Raw genomic sequence first — 25779 nt, forward strand, 5'->3', positions numbered from 1 at the left:
GTGATTAGGGGAAGTGGGAACACATGGAGGAACAGCTGACTGACATGAACCTAATGACAGGACGGGGGAAGTGAAACTAAATACAATGAACAAAGAACACACGACTCCTTCAAAATAAAACAGGAAACACTGAAACTAGACATGACAACACAAGCTTAACAGACCTAACACGTGATGAACGATACAAGAACTCAAACATAGAAACCAAGGAAACAATAATTAATAACTGCCTTTCCTTAACTAAAGCTAAATATGAATGACACAAACTAATCACATATCTAAAATGAGACAAATACAAAATGAACTCAGAGCGCTGGGTCAGAGACCCAGCCTGTGACACACACTGAGTTATCGGCCCAGTACGGTGGCCAGCAGGGCCATTCGGATGTACATGCCATTCTCTGCCTGACGGAAATATGCCGCCCTCGGGTCTGTGTCCACCTCCACACTGAGAGAGAAATAACAAAGAGAAACAGATCATTAGTCCACTTAATCAACACAATAGCAAATAATGTAAGGTGGGTTAAAATAAAATTCAGTTCAAATTTAAGTTAGTTAAAAGAAATCGTACTGAAATTAGACATTGTACACAAAACGTTACATTTCTGCAGCCCATTTAAGGGCTCAAGCAACATTTAAACAACACAGCTGGAACTGATATTGTTGTCAGACATTTGACTGAGCGCGTCTCACCTGATTTCATTGACTCTGGGCAGCGGGTGCATCACCACCATCTTCTGTTTGGCTCCAGTCATGATGTGAGGAGTGAGGACGAACTGACCAAAACACTGAGAGAAACAACAGAGTCACAGTTAAAGATCAAAAATACTCCGGGATCATCCATTCACATGAGACCTGAGCTGATTGGTTCTGTCTGCACCTATGAATGCTTAGCTAAAGGGTTCCACTTCCATATTTCCCCACACATCTGTAGAGGGGTGAGGGAACGCCTTCTTTCTCGCATATCTTCTTGTTTTCTTAAGACAATTCTATTTAATAGTTTTGCCTCTAGAAATATTTCATTTGGAAAGAACTTTGTGACGAATAACTGAACAAATCAGCTGCTTTCCACTAAAGATGAACTCCAAATGCAGGCAAACTCCAGCTTCACCAGATGGAGTCAGTGGAGTTTGCAGTGCAGAATAGTGGATTAGGGAAAATGTCACCATGAGACCAACTGAACGATATCAAAAACGATTACCGGGCCAGCATGAGGCAGGAAGCACCAGGCCTAACTACAGATGCGCTGTGAGTATATGCAAGTATCTGTGTCACAAAATAAAACCCGTCGGTGAAATGAAACTTACGGCTTTGTACTCCTCCTCAGATGCAAACCTCTCCTTCTGGATCCTCGTCATGTAGAGGACGTCGGTGTCAGGCAGAGCCTCCTCGATGCTGTCAAACTCCTCCTGCAAACAAACATGTTTTTTTAAATTAGCAGTTTTTAGTACATATTTGTGAAAACTCCTCTTTGCTGTGTAACCATGTTTAGTCCTCACCTGTTTGATGCCCTTTGAGGCCACGTAGCTGACGATCTCTGCTGGCATGTGGAGGTTTTTGGGAGCCACGTAACGCAGAGTGATGCGGTACTGGGTCAGCAGTTTGGCGAGGGAATGAACCGTTCGGCCATGTTTCAGATCTCCAACCATCGTTATCTGACAGACGCCACAGTTTTAACATGTTTTCATGTAAAGTTTTATTCTGGCTGAAGATTAAATTAAAAAGGAATCATGTCGCTCACCGTCATGCCGTTGACCGTTCCCAGCTCCTCTCTGATGGTGAAGACGTCCAACAGGGCCTGAGTGGGATGCTCCCCGACACCGTCGCCAGCATTGATCAGCGGCTTACGGCACTGACGGGACGCGCTCTGAGAAGGAGGAGTCACGTGCATAAGATATTAAAAACTCATCTTCAAACTAAACAAGCATCAAAACACACACAACAGGGTGCTGCTGCAGTTACTTTTATGACCAATTAGTCTTTATTTTCTTTTACGTAAAGAAAACTTTTAATAAAAAAAAGTATCCATCTAAAATCCACCTCTACAGCTCCAGGTGTTGGGTGACGCAGCACGAGGACGTCAGCGTAGCCACTCATGATCTGGACAGAGTCCGCCAGCGATTCTCCCTTCAGCGAGGAGGAAGTGGCCTCGCTGGAATGGACGACGGAGCCGCCCAAACGCTGCATGGCCGCTGCGAAGGAACTGCTGGTGCGAGTGCTGACCTCATAGAATATGGAGGCCATTACTTTACCCTGAACAGGAAGGCATGAGGAATGAGGGATTACTTTAAGGTACCTCATCATTCTATAACTTTGGTCATGTTTGATACGAACATCCACCATTGTAACAGCACATAACTGAAATTAGTGAATAGTGCAGTAACATGAGGCACGTTTAGGAGATACCTTGAGTATTTCCAGGCTTCGTTCCTTCTGAACCATCAAACGTAAAGTGTGAGCAACATTGAACAGGTGTGAGATCTGAAACAAATGAAGGACACAAAAATAAGCTTTTGTTCAGACCCGAGATCTTGTTTTAAACCTGTCAGCATTCCCAGAGTGTGTTTCATCTTCTTCGGCGTACCTGCTCCTTGCTGAACTGTCTGACAGACAAGATGTGCTGTCCCACCAGTGGGTGAAGCAGAGGAGACATCTGCAGGTGTGACACCTGACCAGGAGGCACCTGTCCTGACCCAGACTGTGGGGACAGCAGCCTGGACAGTGGGGGAGGATGGCTGTACCCGTCAACAGCAGCGGCTGGTGGGAGCATGACCATCTCTGTGGGGATAAGAGTCGCAGTGTATCAATGACTGGAACACAGCAAATGTCACGGCTGGGCAGCAGTCATGTGGTGAATTGAGAAAAAGGATCCAAAATGCAGGTACTGGCTGGGGTGAAAGTGAGTGTTTATTTACAGAGGTGATAAGGTGACAAAAACAGGAAGAGCAGAGCGGAGAGTAAACAAACCTAAACTGGGGAAAACTAAAGAACTAAACTTAAACCAAACATGCACGGGAGGAGGAACAAAATGCACAAAGAAAGATGGCGGAGAGATGCAGAATGAACACCAGGTTACACAGAGTAATGCAGACGGACATGGCGTTAAACAGAAGACACAACAGAGAGCACAGGAAAACACAGGGCTTAAATACACGGGGAGTAATCAGGGGATGGGCCACAGGAGGGAGAGACAGCTGGGAGCAATTAGGCTAACGAGACAGGGGAGAGGTAAAACTGAACACACTGACATGAGACATGAACTTTCAGAATAAAACAGGAAACTAAGAGACACAAAGAACCAGACAGGACACTGAACTTGACAGGCAGACTCATGGGCAGACACAATAACACCATGGACAGACAGAGAGAACACAGTCAGGCATGAAACAAAAACACTAACACATAACAAACCTAAACAAAAGACAAAACAGAATAACCGAGAACAAAGAATAATATAAAGAAACACAAAACACAGAGTCCTCAGTCCTCGGACCATGACAGCAAAGGTGTTTCACTGAGAATCAGCAGGAGAACATCAAACAACTTTAATTAAACTTGTTTTTATACGGCAATGAACAGTTTTGACATACTTGATTAATGGACATGTCATGATATGAGTGAACAGTTGTTGTTTAAGGTGCAGTTCATGTGGAAGCCACCGGAGGGTGGTGTAGAGATAATAAAAAAGTGATGGCTAAAACCTAAGATGGTGTCATGTCTGCTCCCTCAAGTAATATCGTAACATGGTGTCAGAAGTGAACTGATAAGGCTATAGAAGAGTGTCGCACACATGGAAGGGCTTAAGCCGCCAGCTGGACTTGATTTGCTGCAAGGGAACCTTTCGGAAAATTGGAGACGGTTTCGGCAACGGTTCGAGCTGTATCTCGCGGCTACAGGAGGTGCTAGCAAGCCACCCAAGGTACAATCTTCACTATTTCTTCACGTTGCTGGAGAGGAAGCGGTTGAAGTGTACAATACCTTCACGTTTGCGGAAAATGGTGATGAGCATAAGCTGACGAAAATAATGGAGAAATTTGAGGAATACTGTAACCCAAAGAAGAACATAACCTATGAAAGGTACAAGTTTTTCACGTGTGTGCAAGGGGATATGCCAATTAGCCAGTACATCACAGAGCTAAAACTAAGGGCCAAGTCATGTGAATTTGGACAACTGCAAGAATCCCTCATCAGAGATCGCGTAGTGTGTGGAATTACATCGGATGCAATGAGAGAAAGGCTGTTAAGAGAAGATGATATTACTCTCGAAAAAGTAGTTCAGCTTTGCATTGCAACTGAGACCACAAAAGCTCAAATCAAGCAAATGCATGAGGAGGATCACAATGCTCAAGTCTCTGCACATGAAAGTAAAGACGTAGATGCAGTGAGACAAAAGACAGACAAAGTAAGATGAAACTGAACGACAAAGACCAAGCAAGCACGTTTAATTGCAAACGATGTAGAACTAAGCATGCATTACGCCAATGCCCTGCTTATGGAAAACAGTGCAAGAACTGCGGGAAAATGAATCACTTTGCCAGAATGTGTAGATCGAGAAAAGTGCACACTGTCGCCGATGAAGTTACAGATCAGCAGGCAAGTCTGTTCATTGGAGCTGTAAATGCAAAAACACAGACACGAACAGATGAATGGACTGTAGAAATAAAAGTTGGCCACAAACTTGTGAAATTCAAACTTGATACTGGTGCACAAGCCAATGTGGTTCCCTACAGTCTACTACGAAGAATAGGAAATAAGCAAATGCTTAGACCCACAAATGTCAGGTTGTCAACATACACCGGAGACAAAATAGCAGTTAAAGGAAAGTGCACTTGGGCAGTGAAATACAAAAAGAAAAGTTTTGCTTTGGAGTTCATTGTCGTAAAATCAGAAACCAAGCCAATTCTGGGAATTCAAACATGTGAAGAAATGGGACTCATCAAGAGAGTGATGGCACTGAATAAAAGTGATGAAATGGACATCTTCAAAGAATTTGCTGATGTGTTTGAGGGGATAGGTTGCCTTGAGGGAGAACACACCATTCAAATTAATGATAGTGTGACACCAAAAGTTCATCCACCGAGAAAAATCCCCATCACTTTGAGAGAAAAACTCAAAGTAGAACTGGACAGAATGGAAAAAATGGAGGTGATTACAAAAATTGAAGAGCCTACCCAGTGGGTAAATCCAATCGTCATTGTGGAAAAGGCTACTGGACGACTGAGAGTCTGCCTAGATCCACGTGATCTCAATACAGCAGACAACAACAGTTGAAGAGATAACGAGCCGACTGGCAAAGGCCAAATACTTCACTGCGCTGGAAGCAAGCTCAGGATTTTGGCAACTTAAATTGGATGAAGCCAGCTCTCGTCTCTGTACATTCAACACACCTTTTGGTCGTTACAGATTCCTTCGTCTGCCTTTTGGAATTAATTCAGCTCCAGAAGTATTCCACAGGACGGTGAGGCAGCTGTTTGAGGGAATTGATGGCGTCGAGACGTACATAGACGACCTTTTGATCTGGGGAGAGACTAAAGTACAGCATGACGACAGACTGAGGCAAGTGCTGGAGAGAGCAAGAGCAAAAAATTTTAAGCTGAACAAGGACAAATACAAGGTAGGCCTGGAGGAAATTAAATACCTTGGCCACATCTTCTCGGCAGATGGTTTGAAACCAGATCAGAGCAAGATAGAGGCAGTAAAGAAAATGCCTACACCAGAGTGCAAAAAAGATGTGGAGCGATTTCTGGGTATGGTGACATACCTAGCAAAGTTCATTCCAAACATGTCACAACACACAGAGCCATTACGCGGCCTTACCAGAGATGATGTTGCATGGCAGTGGGAAGGTGAGCATCAGCACACATTCAACAAATTGAAAACAATTCTTACTGAAGCTCCTGTGCTCAGATACTACGATGTACAGCTTCCAGTAACACTATCTGTCGATGCTTCTAAAAGTGGACTCGGTGCTGTCTTACTACAAGATGGCAAGCCAGTTGCTTATGCATCACGCTCATTAACAGAGTGCAATTCAAGAAACACGCCTAGTTACCTGGTGATAGTCACAGTTTAACTGGGCAGCCGGTGCTCGATATAACGCAATGTCAGCGCATTTTTCTGCACAAGATAAGTAAATATAGTGTTTTCCCCGAGCGCAGAGCTGCTGGAGCTCGTTTCCTTACAGAGCACTTTATAGGCGAACAAGCTTTATCAGCGGCTGATGTCCAATCACCGGCACACAGCTTTCAAACCTCAGCTGAGTTTTAGCTCTCAGTGGTTAAACGCTGGACTTCATTCACTCAGGTTCTGTCTGTCGGGTCACGTTTACTTCGCTGTTTTATTTACAACTGAGCAAATCTGTTTGGCTGAGGTTAAAGTTACGTTTCATAACTGCATAGTTTCACAGACGTTTAATGGTTCACTGGCACATGTGTTAGACTGAACTATCATCTAAATATCTGTTTTTTAATAGTTATTCAACTGTATTCTAAGCACCAGCTGTCTGTTAGAATGTGATTTTTTTTCTCTCTCTGTTGGCAGAGGTATAAAAATGCGCAGGAAAATCTGACATGCATGGCGAACTTCACCGACGATATTTAGGGAGGAATAAACACACATCAAACATAAATGAACCATTTGCCTGTCTCCATAATTGAGAGCATTTTCTCTTCTTATGTCAACTCTCTCTCTTTTTTTTTTCTTTTTTTTTTCTTTTTCGGTCATGTTATGTTTACCTGTCAAAGGCTTGTTACAAACTATGAAACACATTGTGCAGACTTCTGGATGTTAGAAGAAAACGAATACTGCTCATGAATGAGACTAAAGGCAGGAAGGTGTCCTTTAAAACTAAACATGTTAATAGGACCTCCCTGTTTATATCATAGTTTATGATATAGCACGTGTATTTCAGTAATAGCCTGCTGAGGCCACTATACGTGCTGGCCTCATATCAAATGTGAAGGCAGACTGAGTCTATGTTTGACGTTTGTTTATATCTAATCTTCCTTTTCAAACATTTAAACAGCAGCGAGTCTGCAGCTGAGGGAATACAAATTCAAATTGTCGGAACAGGTTTGCTCGTTTCTTGGATTCATTTGGTGATTTATTAAATGTATAACTGTTATTCTAATCTGCTGCTGAGTCTCTTACACTTTTCTTTATGCTGTATATTTTCACGTCTCTGGAATAGTTGGCAGTTAGATAGTCAGCTGGGAAACTTTGTGTTAACTCATGGAGCTGAGGATATCGTGGATATGCTGACCTCGCTGCGTGGTGTACAGAGCGAGGTCAGCATGATTAATATTCACAATAAAAATATTAGCCGAACATCATGAAGTCTGTATGTGTTTCATAGTGTCGAACAACCTTTGTACAGTTAAAGCCAGCAGTTACTACATGACGGAAACACCAACGTTATCTCTTTTATGTGTTTATACACAGGTCACGCTGATTACTGAACAAAAACCCAAAGATCAGATGTTAAACAGATTTATTTGCTCTCTCTCCTCCTTAAACATGTTTTTAATGTTAGTTATAATTCAGAATTGGCGACTGAAACACGTAGGACACATAAGAACATCAGGAAATAAAACATCGATAAATATAACCTCAGTAAAAGAAGTCAGCGGGGGTTACTACAGCTGTGTACCGGGGCCTGCGCTTTGTCGGTGGGATTGCTTGCGAGGCGAGCGGGTCTATCCCACGCTTTGCCGTGAGACTGGGACGACATCTCCGAAATCATCGAAACACTTTTGCAAAGAGGCTGTATCTTGACAAACCGACCAGACACATGAAGATTAAACCACTACATTCTCGGCTAAAAAAATATTAAAACGGTATTTGGTGACACACAAACAGGGTTTTTCAAAGCTCAGTTCTGTTAGCTTCCACATGCCGGTTGTTGTGTGCTAGAAACAATGGCCACCAGGCCAAAGCAATGGTTTTGACTCGATCAGCGTTAACCCCGCCCCCTGAGTTTGATGGGTGAGGCTGACAGATAAAATTATTTCATGATGAGAGCCAGGCGTCAGGACTGCCAAAATGAAATAAATAAATATATCATTAAATAATTAATTAAATGTGTCAATAATTAATGAAATGTGTCAATAATTAATTAAAATGTGAAATACATAAATAATTAATTAAATGTGTCAATAATTAATTAATTAAATGTGTCAATAATTAATTAATTAAATGTGTCAATAATTAATTAAAATGTGAAATACATAAATAATTAATTAAATGTGTCAATAATTAATTAATTAAATGTGTCAATAATTAATTAATTACATGTGTCATAACTATTTATTTAATTAATTAATTCCAATTTTAATTAATTATTGCCACATTTAATTAATTATTTAATGGTGTATTTAATTAATTCATTATGGCAGTCCTGGCGTTCCATACATGTCTGCTCCCTGAAGTAATATCGTAACAGGACATACCAGCTGAACATGTGAAATGATATGATAAGATAACATCTGCTTCATTTTTTAACCCCTCTTTCTAACTTATTGATACCTTTTGCCTAAAGAAGGCTTTAAAAATCCCCTGTTAAGGCCAGGCAGGCTGATAATACACTGGTAGAAACTCTGACAGAAACATTGGGAGAAACCCTAGAGGTAAAACAAAAAACTGCTGTTCCAAAGCATTATGGGAGCTGTAATACCAGGTGGCAGGCCGGGATCAGAGGCACGGTGGATGCGGGGCGGCAGCAGGTAGCGGCTTTCTCCACCAATGCGTCGTGGGCTCGCAGCTCGAGTCCACACTCCATCCCGGGGTGGAGTTGGACGCCGACGCTCAGGAGTCTGATGGAGCAGAATTAATGTAAACAAAACACATGAAGTAATCCCCACATAGAGGAGTTCAAGAAACACTCAAAACAGTTCTAAGTACAGGCTTTAAATGTTTTTGTTTGTAATTAAACTCTGTTAGCTGTACGTTCACCAAATTCTGTGAACTTTTTAGATGTCATCTACGCTCATAAGAAAGAAGACCGAGGATATAAGCACCGGAAAAGAGCTTCCTCCAAACGGTGGCGTCTAAGACCTCTTTCTTAGGAATAAAGTGAGGAGCTGCTTTTCCTCCACATTTCAAAAGGAACAAGTTGATACCTGCTGTTTGCCTCCTACCAGACATTTCAGGCATGGAAGAAACACCAACTTTAATCACTGATCTGAACCTCTCGATTTTGCTTGCTGTGTCTTTTACAGCATTTTAAACTAATTACATCTAAGAAGTTCTTTTATTCAATTTGTTGAATGAAATTCTAGTGTTTTCTTTCAGTTACGTTTACTTAGCATCAACTAGCCGATATCTGCTGCTGTGTGCACGTTCTTCATGGCTATGGCTGCTAAAGAAGTGTGTTAGTGTTGGCAGATAACTTCACTCTCTTCTTAAATCTGGTCAATTTTGGCTCCAAAAATAATCATGGCGGTGGCCAAAACACCAATGTGATGTAATATTATTGTAGAGTCTTTATCTTACAACAGAAAGCATGAAAGGCAGCTGCATTATTACCGCATTCACTTTTATTACCATTGGAGTTTCTTTGACAGGTTCTGGAGGATGGGTGGAAGAAGTGGGCCAAGCCTTCACATCCTCACCGTAACCTGGAGGCACGAGCACCTGAAGGAGACAGGACACGTACTTTATTAGATCAACTACATTTATTCTCTTTGTTTTCTTGTTCAAAAGCAAAATGCACGAATGCTGACCTGGCCGTCGATGTAGGCCACCTCTCCTCGCAGGACCACGCGGCGGACTTTACCTTTCACCTTCATACCTTCGAAAGGAGTCCACTTAGACTTAGTGAACTGCATGGCCTGAGGAATAACCCACTCCTGCTCCAGGTCCACCTGAAAGACACGTAATTGATAAATAATTAGGAACATATTTCATCAGAGTATGGATAGGCTGCTAATTACTGCATCAAAATAATGTCTCCTTAAAATGAATTCCCTTTAATTGTGTTTGTCTGTTTACCTCCACGTAGGTGTTTTCCTGAACGGGCAGGTTGAAGATCCTGCGTGGATTGTCATAAAGACGTCTGGTAATATCATCCAGAGTCAGACGTCCATCACTGACGGCGGTGAGCAGCAGAAGCAGCATTGTTTCCAGACCGGGGTAACCAGGAGGAGGACGCTCACTGTTCTTCTCGTCTACAGAGTGAGGAGCTAGCAAAACAAAACAAAAACCGTACAGTTCAGGAAGGTCAAAGACAAGTCGGTCTGCATGATCGGTGACAGAAAATGAATGCTCTCTGACCGTGGTCTGTAGCAAAGCAGTCGATAATGTCCAGATTTTCCCAGAGTGTCTCCATGTCCTCGCGTGTTCCCAGCATGGGTCGAACCTGCGCTCGACCGTCGCCGATCTGCGCCACATTATCCTCACACAGGAAGAGGTGGTGAGGGGCGACCTCGCATGTGACCTGGATGCCCTTCTGCTTTGCAGCTCGGATTACCAGGATCTGAAAACCATTAAGAAGTATTAAAACTGTAAGAAAGAATCAAAAAAATTAAGATAAGATGCACTTTAACAGCCAAAGCAATCGATAATAAAACAGACTAATTAAAAGTAAAATACCTCAATAATCCACTGAAATAGTTTAAAATAAAGTAAAAGTTGCATAAAATTAACAACAATAAGAAACAGCTTTTTACCTCCTCTTTCTTGGCCACGTGACAGATGTGGACTGGCCGCTGGTACAGCTGGGCCACCATGAGGATCGCCGCCACCGTCTGCTTCTCAGCGTGAGCCACGATGGGCATCTGCTTGGGCCATTTCTCAAAGTGCTTTAAACAGATCCACACGGTTAGGGCTGAAGCATCTCTAATGGCCTTCCAGCAACACTTAAAATCCAGCCTACCTCCATCCACAGGGAGACGTTGTCCATCTTGAGGGTGGAGTATGTGTCATTCAGGTACATCTTCAGACCGGCGGTCTGGCTGGCGATGGGCGGCAGGACAGCAGCGTTGTCCGTGGCAGCGCCCACATACAGGGCGTAGTCGCAGCGGCTGCCTGCTTTGGCTAACTGGTGACACAATATAACAGGAGTCAATGTCCTATCGCTTCAAATTTTACTGAATACTGAAGTACTCATTTCTAATCTTGTCCATTCTGGTCACTGCCAACAAAAATCTTAACATTTCTGCATTAACAGGATCAGCCAACAGATTAAAAAGTGAATACAATTTAAAAACGTGGGTTTACCTTCTGCACCAGAGCCAGATTATTAGCATCAGTGATGGCGGGGGAAGTGTTGGGCATCGCACACACCAGGGTCACTCCTCCTGCCAGAGCAGCTGCTGTGCCTGAGGAGAAGTCCTCCTTATGGGTGGCGCCAGGCTCCCGTAGGTGAACGTGGACATCGATCAGACCTGTGATTCAATCAAAAACCAAAATACTTCACCCGGTATCTTTGTACTAGTTTGTCTGCATAGCTCGACTTCAAATATTTAGAAAAAAACAGTACTATGTGAAAAAGAATTAAAATGAGAAGCTGAACTATTAGTGCAAGTAATTAGTAAAGCTTTTAGTAGGATGAAGTATTTACTGTTTAAAGAACCTCAGTTTTTGAATAACTTTGCTTTAAAGACTCAAGAATTCCTGTTTCAGAAACAAACATCTAACATTACATTAGTGTTGTTGTTGCCGTTTACGACCACTCACCGGGCAGACGGACGAGTGTCTGGGATGCCATGCTGTCAACATGAGTTTTCACTGGTGGAGTCCTTCCAATCTGACGAAGAGCCTGCAAACGAGTCACCCTTTATTAATCATGTTCCCATAGAACCACATCACACAAAACATCCTAACAAAACAAAAAACAAACAAAAAAAAAAAAACAGATCGCGTACCTGAACAAAGAGCTTGGTGCACTTGATATCGATGATGAGCGGGACAGAGTAGTCGATAGCCATACGCCTGGTCCTGTAGCCTTTGGTGACAAAGGAGGAGAGCCTTCGACCTCCACTGTTCCTCATGGAGAGGTTAATGACAAGGTCGAAGTGGTTCTCCTCCAGGTAGTTCATGATGCTGCGCTGCTTCTCTTTGGTGGCACATTCATCGCTGTCGTACTCCTCAAACGGCCAATCGATTGCAGTCACCTGTACAAGGAGACAAAACAAACTTAAAGACAATATCTTAAAGAGTCTTAAAGTTTCTATCCTGATTTCATCCTGTCATAGATTAATACTTAAAATATAGTGTTATTAAAGTACTTAAGTGAACGCCACAATTATGAACAATGACATTTCTAAATACATTTCTGCTGTTTTTCAAAAGCTCTAGCAAAATAAAACATTTTTACAGCTACATTGTATCCATGTATAAGTGCTGCTCATCTGGAATCTTTGGTTTAATGTGCAATTCAAGAGGAATGATAAAGATGTAAAGGGTTACCAGGATTAAAGCATTTAAAAACAAATACACATAAACACGACCATATTCATGAGTCACTCACAGATGTGCCACTGCAAAATAAGTCGATTTTGATTTAAATAAAGTTTGTTACTCCAAAAAAACGAAGCCTGTGTTAAAAGAATTACCTTGACTCCATGCTCTGTGTAGAAGTCAGCCGTGCCCATGCTAGCATACAGGTCATATCCCAAAGACTCCAGGGCCTGCACGGTGGGCAGCAGCTCACTCTTGTTCTGCAAACACAAGTCAATGCAAATAGTTTGGATAAACAATAAAATCATAACATCAGTGCTGAAAGCTGGAAAAATCTATTTCGTTTACTATGCTTCACACAACCGGAACACTCTGCAGCTGCTCCTTAAAATCAGATCACTCTTAAACTTCTTAAATCTATTGTGGTAGACAGACAGTTTCAGTTTCAGCTCATCTTATCTGACATCGATGGCCTTTTCATACAGTTCCATTTGCTGTTTTTTTAACCCAGCATTCATATCTTTAGACTTCCCTGAACCACGGTCGCCCCTTAATATAGTTTTTATATTTTCTATATTCAGGCAAACAGATCATAATATTTCAACGCCGCAGAAAAAAAAATGTGGTCCGATGATTTTTATTCCATTTGTGTTGCTGAGATGGTTTTGATCGAGTTTAACTACATCTGGTCTCATGGTGATAATATTTACAGTTATCAGCTGTTGGTGGAATCATCAACAGCTGCTGCAAAAACAAATAATCAAGGTTTGTTGCTTTTCTCGTTAGGAAAGTAGCAGACGCATAAAATCTATTGTTTATTCCCATGTGACTGACCAGCCACAAAAACATCTGCACCTTTAATGTGCCACTAAAATGCATCATTCGTACTTCCAGCTGCATCACTTGTGAGCTGAACTCACTGTTCACATCTGGATCCCTATCTGTTGTGTTTTTGTCAGTCGAAACCTTTAAGTACCTTATAGCTGCCGATGGAGAGCAGGATGTTCTTCTTGGGGATCTTGAAGCCTGTGGAGAGCATGGCTTTGAGGTAAGCCTCGTACCGGTTCTCCCCAAAACAAGCTACTTCTGCAGTGCTGGTCATCTCCACCCCGAGCACCACATCAGCTCCGGCCAGCCGAGAGAAAGAAAACTGAGGGACCTGGAGGACATTGAAGCAATCCGTGATGCTCAGTCAGATGAGAAGACAAAAGTGATTTAACATGAAGGGAAATATTTATGATTGCTTTCACACTGCTTACCTTGACTCCCACAATCCCTTTCCCTTTCATCAGGCCCACTGGCTCCACGTCCTCCCCCATAATGTACTGGGTAGCCAGAGCCACCAAGTCCACTCCCAGCGTCTTGGACACAAAGGGGAAGGAGCGAGAAACTCGGACGTTGCACTCGATCACTTTGAGCTGGTCATCCTGAGAGAAAAACACAGCGGTGAATGAATGCTCTGACCAGTGTTGATAGAAGACATAACTGTCCTTTGCATTATTGACACAGCTTAATTTTCACAACTTAATGAGGACTTTCTGAACCTGAACTATGTTTGATATTAAATGACACAACTCACATGCAATTGAAGTGCAGACTTTTAGCTTTAACCCCGGAACTCTTTCATGGCATGCATTTTTAATTTCTTTTTGCTATTTGGGCTGATTGGGACCCAATGAATGTAAAAACAAAGATTACCAGATTTGTATTTTTTTTTAAATTTTTTTTTTACCTGATTTTTGTTTCTGAGAAAAATGTGATCCACATATGAAGACATTCGTTTTAAATTTTGTTAGAACAGTGGCAGTATAATGTCCTTGTAAGTGGATATCAGGCCCTTGTAGAGCAAAATTTTGTATTTTGCTATAGATTACTCTAACTGTAGCTGAAGAACATGGCTTTTTTGCATAGTTTGCAAGACTTTTTTCTTATGGCGTGCCAAATGTAACCCCCTGCTACTGAAACAATATTCAGCAAGTGAGAATTGGGTGCACATTTTCACTTGAAGAGAAAACCGCTCATTTAAGGAACCTATTGGGACAGTCTCTCGCCAATCAAAACTGATGGCAGCATAGTGCTAAAAACTGTGCTATAGACAGACTGATGTTTATATCATTTATGATGTTGGCACTTACAGAGCTCAGACTGTCTATTACAAAGCAAGAATACCACCAGACTGTTCCAATAAAGAAATAAAATACATCTGTTTTTGCTTTTTATTCCCTATTTTAAAATAATTGATTGTGAGCCAATTTGGTCATATTGGTTGTGATCCTACAGCCGCATGGATGCCAATTCAATACACTCTTACTTCTTTCATAGGAGTCAAGAGGGGTAAGTAGCAGATGGGCACTGCTAATCAAATGAACTTAATCAACTAATCATCAGCAAGTATGACCTTGTCTATTAAAATTTCCTGGCTGGCAAAATCACCCAGGTCACTTCATCATGGCATAATTAGAAAAGACTGAACAGGTAATGGATTGTTTGGAAGGATTGCCGGGAAAAAGCCTGTTCTTTCTAAAAAGAACCTGACAGCATGGCTTAGGTATGCACAGTGGGATCTGAGCAAACCACAAGACTTTTAAAACAGTTTCCTTTGGACAGATGAGACTAAAGTGGAGATGTTTGGCCATAATGCACAACACCATGTTCTGAGAAAACCAAACAGCAAATATCAGGACAAACGCTTCATACCAACTGTCAACGAGGGTGGAGGGTGAGGATTTGGGTTTATTTTGCAGCACCTTGCAGTCACTGAGTTCACCATAGACTTCACAAATGTGAGGCGGAACTTTCATTTGGGAACTATTTTCAAACCAAGACTAGACATGGCGAAAATATGTTAATATAGAAATTATGATGCATTTTATGCAATTGTTCTTTTAATGCTGTGTCAATTTTTGGGCCTTTTTGTGGCTAGGACAGTGCAGAGAGTAGACAGGAAAGTAGTAAGAATGAGGGTGAATGACATGCAGGAATGGGTCTGGAGCTCGATCATACCCAGGTCAGAGCAGCAAGCAGTACTTTACCTGTTTGAACATCCTTCAGTGTAATGGTCAGCTGCTCAACCAACTAAGCAATATCAGCACCTGTCGTTCCCCCCTTTTTTAAATTATCCCTTCCGCCAAGTAGCCATCTGACAAGCTGATAGCAATTTTGGTAAGTAAAAAATGGCTAATGATAGGTCAGTAAATCTTTGTCTCAGTGCCATGACTGATGACATTGGAGATGCACTGAACTGATTTTTCCTTATAAATTTCACTTAAAGATTTAGTAAAAAAACCAAAAAAAAAACCAAAAAACAACTTAACTGAGGATATTTGTGTCTTTTTCCATAGAAAACATTCTTTTTCATTGCTTACATGCTCCAAACTGGACTTCAAAGTACCCCTCGCATGGGGGTCCATGCTTTGGGACTGATTTAATTTGTAGAAAATTTGTATGCAGACAGGGTAAAAGTTTGTTTTGGAAAGCAAGCTTGCGGCTAGGGCTGGGCCATATTATACCGTTCACGGTAATACCGGTATAATGTTAGGCAACGATAGGAAAATGAAATATCGCGATAGAATATGAGTAAAACGCGCATGCGCAGTGCCTTTGTTTTCATACGCACATGGCCGATTGTTGAGTGAAACTGATGAACCAGAATTGGTTTGTAAAAATGGTGCAACTTCCGTGATGTGGAACTGGTTTGGTGTTTGTCCGTCAGATACACGACTTAAATCTGGGAGTAATCTGGGTCCTAAACTCCGTATTCCTCAGGTCAAACGAACACTGCAGCATCACTAAGAGTTAAAAACTGTCTAAATTCTTTCATCTTTAATAAAACGATCAGCATTGCTGCTTTACCAGGTGTAACTATGAAGTTTAACTTCCAGGCATCCATGAAAACAAAATGTATTACATTTAACGGAGTTAGAAGTTAGCAGGAAGCTAGCGGAAGTTAGCTCGCTAGTTTCGCTAGTTACCTAAGCATGATATTGCATGTTCTGACTGAGAGATTTCTGAAAAAAATCAAACGTACAGCTCTGCTATCACTTCCAACATAAATGAAGACAGGAAACTAAACAGCAGTGACGTTTGTAGGGTTACTGAAGTTGGGCTAGCTGGTATATAATAATGTGCTACGTGATCGCTAGCGACACAGCTATGTTAGCATAACATAAACAGTGAAGCTGGAGGACGAACACTAACACTTTTCCACTTATAAAAGTTAACGTTAAGGTTCCTCATGGTTAGAGACAAATGCAATCGCATGGCAGGATGCTGTAAAAGGACCAATCTTCAGTCAGGAGAACAACTGAGATAATCCATCCACAATACGAGGTTAGTCATATACTGCAACAACATGGGAATAGAGCAGCTGCCAGAGAATTCAACATTAATGAATCAATGGTACAGAAGTGGAGGAAGCAAGAAGAATGAGTTTAATAAAGTTTGATTTATCTGACTGCTTTGTTTCGCGTAATGTGCCTTATAATCCTGGGCACCCTATGGTCCGAAAAATACGTACTGCACACTACAGTTTAATGTTGCAAAGCACCTCTTATGTCAGCCCATTTCTACTGGAAATGCCTTTTGGTTAAACTTTCAGCAAGGAATTTGCATTTGCACTGTTGCATTTTTATAAAGCTTTAATGTACATAAAAACCAGCTTCTTGTTTAAGTGAAAATAAATTATAGGTTGTCTTTTTGCGCTAGTAATGTTGTGGAGTTGTATTTTGTCTCGCATCAATTATATCGTTGGTTATATCGTTATCGCAAATTTTCAAATATATATCGTGATAAATATTTTTGGCCATATCGCCCTGCTCTACTTGCGGCGCACTCTAAAATCAAGCCAATTCAATCATTACTCTACATAAACTGTAGGTCACAACATTTGTTTGAAAAGTCAAACGACATTTGTATTTCTTTTTCCTTTTTTGTAAATCGAAGGCTGGTTTGGAAATGTTAGACTAGACTGCATATTTCATTTATAAGCAGACAATATATGGAATGGAAAATACTAAATTCCCATTATGCAGAAGAATGTAGGAAGCCAGGGTAGTTTGTGCTATTTACTTGAACATCAAGACGATGCCTCCCAATTTTTTTATTAACTCATTTTTATGTGTAATTACAAAGATATGAGACAACATTTCCCCTTTTCATCTAATCTCACTATGGTAGCAAATCCTTCCTGGATTCAGATCTGAGGATTGTCTTCAGATGTTAATCACATTTAACTTGTGCCAGCACCCACCTCTGCTATAATTTCATGCAAATCTTTAGATACATTTTTCAGTAATCTTGCTAACAAACAAACAAACTGAGCCAGGGAATTTCCTGCATAGGTTTCTTTTCTGTGAATTAAATGAAGTGAAATAACAGAGAAATTCATATTGTTTTTTCCAGTGGCACAACAAAGGCACCTTTGCTTTATGTATCTACTTAAAATAAGCCATCATCTGACCTTTTGCCAGTGCTTCTTTTGATTGCATGGTCAGATCAAAAAGCTTTTGAGCATGGCACCTCCAGTTTATTTGGCTTTGCAATTACTTTCCCTACCATATAACTCTGCAGCATGGAAAGCACCTTGAGTATTCAATACATTTATTTTTTTCGAATCCACTGAGAATAACTTGAGTTACTTCTGTCACAATATTTGACTCCACTCTATTTTATTTAACTAATATTAAGTAATGAGAGTAATGAGAGAATCTGTTTGTTTGTTAATTGAATTGTGAGAAACCAAATCCTAAGCCTGCCCTCATGTGGAAACCACATGGGGAAATAAAAAATCTCCTCAGCTTGAAGCCTTTTCAGAGAAGCAGCTGCTCAGTTGAATCTGCTGGTTACGTGACTGTAGTGAACCTGCACACTCAATTTTTCACCGGCACCGTTGCATCCTGATTTGCTATGTTTCACTTGACACCTGAAAGAACATATAAGTCACTGGCTGCTCTATATGCCTTGCTGAAGCTGTATACATTCTCTGGTCATGTCCTATATTTGAGAGGGTGGGCCTCAGCAACAGTGACTGAGCATGGGTTGTACCAACATGATGCAGTAAAGAGGGGTGGCCATGCTGCATGCATGAGCAGTGTCGTGAGCTTATTTTACAGATAATTATTTAAAGATATTAAGCTATTAGCCTTTTACTATAACCTTTTCACATCTGTTTATGGCATTACTGAAGATCCAGTCATATTTAATTCTGATCAAATCTCTGGTCAGGTCGATTAATATCAGGCTCAAGATGGAAACCTTGACATGTGAATCTGAGGGAATTTTTGTGCTTTTTTCTTTCTTTCTTTTTTGTCGCTGTTTTATCCAAAAGATAAAGGTTCTTTGAAGGAGCCAAAATAATAAAATGGGACCTGGTGAAAGGTTGTGTCTACATTAGAAAGATAAATAATGGGTCTGTATTGAGGCTAAATGTCATTTAGGTCCTCCTTATCTCCTTGTTTTCCACACTCTTCAAGCCCTACTCTGTAGCTGGTGGTCTCTTCCTTACTCCCCCTTCTGCAAGCCATACATTACGGCTGCTGAGCACATGCATGCCTGCGCATGTGTGTTCGCGCACGCACGTGTGTACATGCAGCTCTGCGGAAGCAGAGGGAAGCTTTGAAGGATCTTTGAAGGAGAAGAGACAAACTTAAAGATACTGAGACGGCTGAAATGGGGAGCCCGTGGAGGCAGTGGACTGTGTTTCTCAAAGGTCTGAGTCTGTTGCATTGCTGCTGCTGCTTTTTCTTCTTTCTCTTTGGCGACTGAAGGCTCTCACCATACAGCACATACGGAGAGGGAGGTGAGGTCAGAAGGTGCAGGACCTGGTCTACAGGTTTGTGGGTTAGAGTGTGAGTTTTCCTCTCTCCCCTTTTTTTTTAATGTTATTTTTTGTTTGGGCCCTACTTTCTGTTTACTTTGAGGCTGATATGTGTGAAAGTGTGTTTGAGGATATGCTCGCGCTGCAGCTGTAACTAATTATGATTGTTTCAGTCACATGCAGCACAGCTTGGATGCTATAAGAAGTGCAAACTGTGAAAGCTGTCATCCGCTGTGAGTTATACTCATTCAAAAGGGACAGTTAAGGGTAGTAATATAGCAGACTGTTTAATGTGCTGCTTAGTGCTTAGATAAATCCTCTGTTTAATCTGCTGTGTTTAGTTTTTTTTGTTTTTTTTTTAAGAAAAAGGAGAGAAGACAACAATATGTGAATCCTGCTGCACAAATTCCATAATTGTATAAATGTATGTGGAGTGGAGAAAATGGGAGGTTAAAGGAGAGCACTTGAACTTCTCATCACGGACCTGACCGTTTCATCGTAGGGCCACATTAGCGAGAGGATTCATATTTAACCACTAACTTGAACTGTGGTAGCTTTCATAGTGTGACTGCCTGTAAATGTAGGGCTGGGTGCTGGACTCCAAACTAACTTTTTCACACCAGCTGGCACTAGGCCGGGTGCCTAACTTTTCACTTAAGCGTATCAGAATATATGAAAAAGTGCACTTAACTTTTTGTCATTTCATTTCAGTGATTGGATAATGGTGTATGCAGTAGAAGCACGGAGTGTTGTGACAGTTTTGAAACTGAGACTGAAGGTGGTTCAGGTAGCGAGTATCATAATTGTGGAGCTTTTGTTTGAACTTTGAATTTTATTTAAAGGGATGGATTAAGGCTTGGATGGATTAAGGTATTAGTCAAAGTGTGGTTTTGAAGTATATCATGTGTCACTTCTCACAGTATTTGTTGTAGTATGCAGACTCTCATGCGGCTTAGAGGGTCGGAGTGTAGTACGGGATGTTGTTTGTAGCTCCAATTTAAAGATTCCCCCAAAACTCTCATATGAAGACCAAAACTGCAGTTCCACTAGTGGCCACTGGAGTCTGGTTCCAAAAATGAGCCATGTTCAATTACAACAACAACCTTTATTTATAGAGCACATTAAAAGCCTAGGCATACCAAAGTGCTTTACAAAAAACAATAAAATAATACAGTTAAGAGCATTAATATCAAATATAACTAGAAAGATTTGCATTTCCTGCGAAAATGCAGTGTGGATGCTTTAAAGCTGAAGCTGTATGCAAAAACTAGCTGAAAAAGCTGAAAAGTTGCAGAAATTGTAAAAACTTTGCAGAAGCAAAGTAACTTTGCTAAAATGGAATAACTTAGCAGAACTGCAATATCTTAGAGGAAACATAATACTTGGCAGAAATACAATAGCATAGCAGAACTTAGCAGAAATATTGTAACTTACCAGAAACATGATAACTTCTCAAAAATACAAGAATTTAGGAGAAATAGTATAAGATAACAGAAAGAATATATTTAGCCAAAAATACTTAAGCATTACAGAAACACTATGATTTAGAAAAATAGTACAACAGAGCAGAAATACTGTGATTTACCAGAGACACTGTGATGAACTATGAATATTGTAATTTTAAATCAATACTATGTTTTAGCACAAATACTATAATTTGACAGAAATACTATATTTAGCACAAATCTTATAAAATAGCAGAAATAGTATGATTTAGCACAATAGTAATAACTTAAACAGAAAAATTGGAAAAGCAAAATGGACAGCTGAAAAAATGCTGAACATGCTGAGGGTCCCTCAAATATACTTGTTAAATGAAAAAAATTGGCAAAAAAAAATATAACAGCCACACAATCACAAATATGGACACATATGGAAACACACATGCACAGAGAGAGACACACACAAGATCCAATTCAGTCAACCAGTCTAAATATATTGAATTTGAATCTTACAATGAGATCATCCCATAAAAAGGCTTCCTCTCTCTCTCTCTCTCTCACACACACACACACACACACACACACACACACACACAGAAGTAAGTTTCTAGCTCAGTCAAGCAGCCTTGGAGCTGTTGAATTTGAATCCACCAATCAGAGAGCCTGTGCACTTTTTCCCGCCAAAACAGGTGCATGCAGCACAGAGAGACACAGGATTTTTGCAGTCTATTTCTCATAATGACGACTCCCCTCAAACAAATTACCATAATTTCCTAACCGTAGGGGCTAGAACGGTCATTCTTACACCGTTTTGTTCAGAAGAGATGGGGGAATCTTAAAGTGTTGACAATTTATCATTAAAATATGAATTATTAAAGATAATTGACTTCTAATGCACCATAACTGAGTAGAGCAAAGCAAAAACTGCCTTGACTTGCCCTCAAACAACACTTTCTAACTCTAAATCTATTTGGAGTATCAATATCATTCTTTCACCGTAAGAGACAGCAGGCTTTGGTGAACAATCATGGAAATTTTCAGGTCTCTGTGGAAATCCATTAAAAAGATATGACGAGAGAAAAAAGTGGTTCATTTCCAGAGTTTGAAATCTGAAGAAATCTGAGCGAAGGACGAATTTCCTACCCTCAAACAAGTCTAACTCATTTCAGAACGGTAATAGGTGAGAAAATAATTCTTGAATTGTGAGCGTCAGGAGTGTCTGAAGATATACTGGGACAAGCCTTATGTCTTAACTTTGCTTCGTTGAGGAGATATGACGATTCGAATATGCCTCTCATTACAGAAATCAAGCGGTGATTTTGAACAAGCTCTCCATTGACTTTCTATGGAGAGTTTTGCGACTTTGTGTTAGTCTGAGGAGATTTGCCAAAATTCTATAAATCCCACAACAATGATAGTGACATTTTCGGAAACCCAGCAAAAATACCTACGTTTTGATGTATAATTTGTGGAAGTTGAGTGAAGATTGAGCAAGTAGCAAGAAGTTGTTCGGACATGAAGAGAAGACTGCAAAACCTTCAGTGGCAGACTGGAAGCCAAGTGCATAGCAACCATAACAACGCATGTATTTTGTGAAAAATCACAATTTTGCAACTGAAAACTTTAAGAGGCATAAAGGTAAAACGGTAAAAGATTTGAAAAAGCTGAATCATACCTGAATAGCCCAATAATTTGAGAACATTTTAAAGTTTGAATGGTTGTTCTACGTGAAAATATGAGGAAGTAGTTAAGTTTCAGAAACAAGCAAATTTTAGCAGAATTGCAGAAGTTTCCCATTCATTTCAATGGGACAAATTAAGCTTAATATTTTAAAAAGTATAATAGTGAAAAATACCAAAAGACATAGCAGGAATTAGCAGAAATAGCAGAATATTTTAAAATTTGAACGGTGAAAATCGGCTGAAAATTGCGGAAGTAGTTAAGTGCCAAAAAGTGTACGGAAGTCCCAAGAGGAACTCAATAGTGTGGATGCTTAAAGCATCCACACAATAAGAACAGCAGACAATGTTCACGGTAGAAAGCCACTAATAAAATGGACTGCAGCACATAGATTATAGCAGACCCAGTGCCGCATGATAGAGAACACCAAGAATGAAGGAATAGTAAAAAGTTAATGCAATAGGTCGCAGTTAACAGTCAGCATTTAATTATGCCATTTTACAGCATTATAAAGCTACAGAAAATTAAAAATAAACATTTAAAATAAACAAACAGTTTTGGCCTCAGTAAATAGCTTAGCCCTTCTTAATACAAAAGTATGAGTTGTTTTATAATAGTACTTGGGGGTAGTTGGCACTGTTCTGGCACAGGCAGCTGTAGCTGATTGGTGCCTGCTTGGGGTCATATTTGTTAATTGTAGTAATTGAATTTTATGGCCCTACTGTGCTTGTGCTGGAGATTTTTGGAGTAAATTCTAATTCTTAACACTAATTAGGAGGTACCTATGCTGGGGTGTAGCTGTTGTAACATCTATGGGTGCAGCACTTGCTCATAGCTTAAAACTCCCTCATTTCATCCAAGTACTGTAACTTCTGGCTCCAAAAAGCCTATGCAACCAGGGCCAAAACACTCTTAAAACTTCACAATGTGAACTCCAAAGCCTGGGTGACCATTTCCATCTTTTATATACAGTCTACACTTGCATTCAGATCACTGGTACACAGTGTTGGGTAAGTTACTTTAAAATAGTAACTTAGTTACATTACTAGTTACTTCTCTCAAAAGTAACTCAGTTACTTCAAGTTACTTGTTACTTTCAAAGTAACTAGTTACTAGGGAAAGTAACTTTGGTTTTACTCAGAATTCTCTTGTTAATGTGTTTCTTCCATAACTTTGCCAGTCTTCTAGCTTGCTTATGTAACACCCGTCCCACGTTCTATTGAGAGGGGCCCTGGGTTCCTGTTGTTACTTTCCTATTGATACTCCCTTTTTAATGCTTATGGTATTAAATATGTAATAAAACTACACTACATGGAAATAAATCACACACAAGCAGGTCAATTATAAAGTTAACTCCACTTTAGTGAATGCTGAATTAACAACACAAAGAAAATAAGTAAAATCAATAAAGTTTGTTAAACAATGATAAGGTATCTACCTCAACAGAAACAAAATAATCAAATAATATTGTGGGCCCACACGCACTCTCACCAAACACACACACACACCTCAAGTGCTACAGTCTTTCTGCTAGCAAACCCCTCGTTGCAGGCCTGAGTCGTGGCTAGGGTGCGTTGGGACCTAAAACAATATGGTCGCTTCACTTGTTGCCAAGCAGTACAAATAAAAAGCACGTGCAAACAACAGTACTCACACCTCCAGGCAGTTCAAGGGGATAGCGGGGAAACTGGGTCACGGCTACCAGCAGGCCGCGGCAGCAGCACTCACAGTCGTCCTTTCCACGTGCTCCCACGTGAACACATAACTTCAGCACACCAGCAGAAGGGACCTCTCTGACACACCAGCAAGACGTCCGTCTCCTCCTACTGAATCACACAACTCCACTAAATGCCAGTTCACATGTGATAACATTCAATCTTAGCATTAGCTTAATAAATAAAAACAGAGCAGAACAAGAGCTTAGCGAATATGCTAGGCTACGCTAGCAGCTATGTTAGCAGTTATGCTAGCGGCTGTGTTAGCGCTAATCCGTTTTACACAATAACATTGGATACAAGTGTCAGACAAAATCCACATTTACCTCACAGAAGGGTACAACAGTTCTCGACTCCAGTTAACTATCCGTCAACCCGAAAATGCGTCTGTCGCCCTTCTAAGAACTCTGCGTTCACTCGACACTGTTCAGCTCTCGTCTCTCTCGCTTCCTGCAGAGTGCACACGGCTCCCCACTTACTCCCACCCCTCTACCTGAGACTACTTCAGGGTTCACTGGAGCTGTAGTACATATCAATACCATATCAAAAATAATGACATAAACCTCAAAATACAAATAAAAAGGTTGTGCATTTAACTGACACACATCACATACTTTGCAGGTATACATTCTTGAACACATTAAACATTTGCAATTAACTATCAATATTAATGAACAAATTGAAATAATGAGCTACTTATATAGCCAGGGCTACACTTACTTGCCACAAGTGCACTGTGCCACCTACCAATAGAAAGGAAAAGATAATGTGCATATTTCCACGAGAGAAATCCCACGCCTGGACCGTCATTGACCGCTGCCATGATTCTAGCCTACGTCACAGCATCATGTGCACCTTTTACATCCAACACAAAAACTGCAGTCGTGGTGCTTTCGATTGTACTCAGAACTCAGAAATTCTGCCTTCTGAATAGGAAGATGTAGGCAACACCAGACTGCAGGTGAGCTGCATACAGGGCTGGACTGGGACAGAAAATTGGCCCGGGCATTTTGACTAGAGACTGGCCTACCATTATAGGAAAAATCTTAAAGCCTTTGAATGGTTGGATGCATCAGCAGGGATGATGAGACAGAGTACCGGGCTGTGGTCGACTCCTTTGTCACGTGGTGTGAGCAGAATCATCTGCAGCTCAACGTGGCAAAGACCAAGGAACTGATCGTGGACTTCAGGAAGACCAGGAAACACTTGACCCCTGTTTCAATCCAGGGGGTCAGTGTTGACATTGTGGAGGACTATAAATACCTTGGAGTACACATTGACAATAAACTGGACTGGGCTAAAAACACCACAGCACTTTACAGGAAGGGCCAGAGTCGTCTCTATTTTTTGAGGCGACTGAGGTCCTTCAACATCTGCCAGAAAATGCTGAGGATTTTCTATGAGTCTGTGGTGGCCAGTGCGATCCTCTATGCTGTTGCATGCTGGGGGAGCAGGCTGAGGGTCGCAGATGCCAACAGACTTAATAAACTGATCCGTAAGGCCAGCAATGTTGTGGGGATGGAGCTGGACTCCCTCAAGGTGGTGTCGGAGAGGCGGATGCTGTCCAAGATAAAGACAATGTTGGATAACACCTCCCACCCACTCCATGACATGTTGGTCAGTCACAGGAGCTCGTTCAGTGAGAGACTGAGATTACCGAAAAGCACCACTGAACGACACAGGAAATCATTCCTGCCTGTGGCCATCTCCCTGTACAACGCATCCACTTAAC

General features: G+C 40.9%; 1 protein-coding gene across 2 annotated transcripts; it reads right to left on the reverse strand.

Moving 5' to 3' along the window:
• Positions 1–47: 47 nt before the first annotated feature.
• Positions 48–24517, reverse strand: LOC146652629 (multifunctional protein CAD-like). Of its 2 annotated transcripts, none has more exons than XM_085381420.1 (23): positions 24374–24517; positions 23987–24158; positions 13656–13823; positions 13373–13555; positions 12552–12656; positions 11862–12110; positions 11674–11755; positions 11215–11381; positions 10871–11035; positions 10665–10796; positions 10270–10471; positions 9988–10178; positions 9720–9860; positions 9541–9630; positions 8672–8810; positions 2585–2778; positions 2407–2481; positions 2041–2253; positions 1742–1867; positions 1500–1655; positions 1308–1409; positions 694–788; positions 48–448 (listed from the first exon to the last, which is right to left on the reverse strand). In XM_085381420.1, the coding sequence occupies exons 3-23, from the start codon at positions 13713–13715 to the stop codon at positions 349–351; spliced, it is 2967 nt and encodes a 988-aa protein (XP_085237546.1). In that variant the 5' UTR covers positions 13716–13823; positions 23987–24158; positions 24374–24517; the 3' UTR covers positions 48–348. The 2 variants fall into 2 exon arrangements, with proteins under 2 accessions (XP_085237546.1, XP_085237548.1); XM_085381422.1 differs by having other exon boundaries at positions 23987–24155; positions 24374–24514.
• Between the last annotated feature and the right edge of the window lie 1262 nt (positions 24518–25779).

Source organism: Rhamphochromis longiceps, linkage group LG15 (assembly GCF_057381845.1).
Source record: "Rhamphochromis longiceps isolate RC_006_pf linkage group LG15, R_longiceps_female_GT1.1, whole genome shotgun sequence".
NCBI lineage: Eukaryota > Metazoa > Chordata > Actinopteri > Cichliformes > Cichlidae > Rhamphochromis > Rhamphochromis longiceps.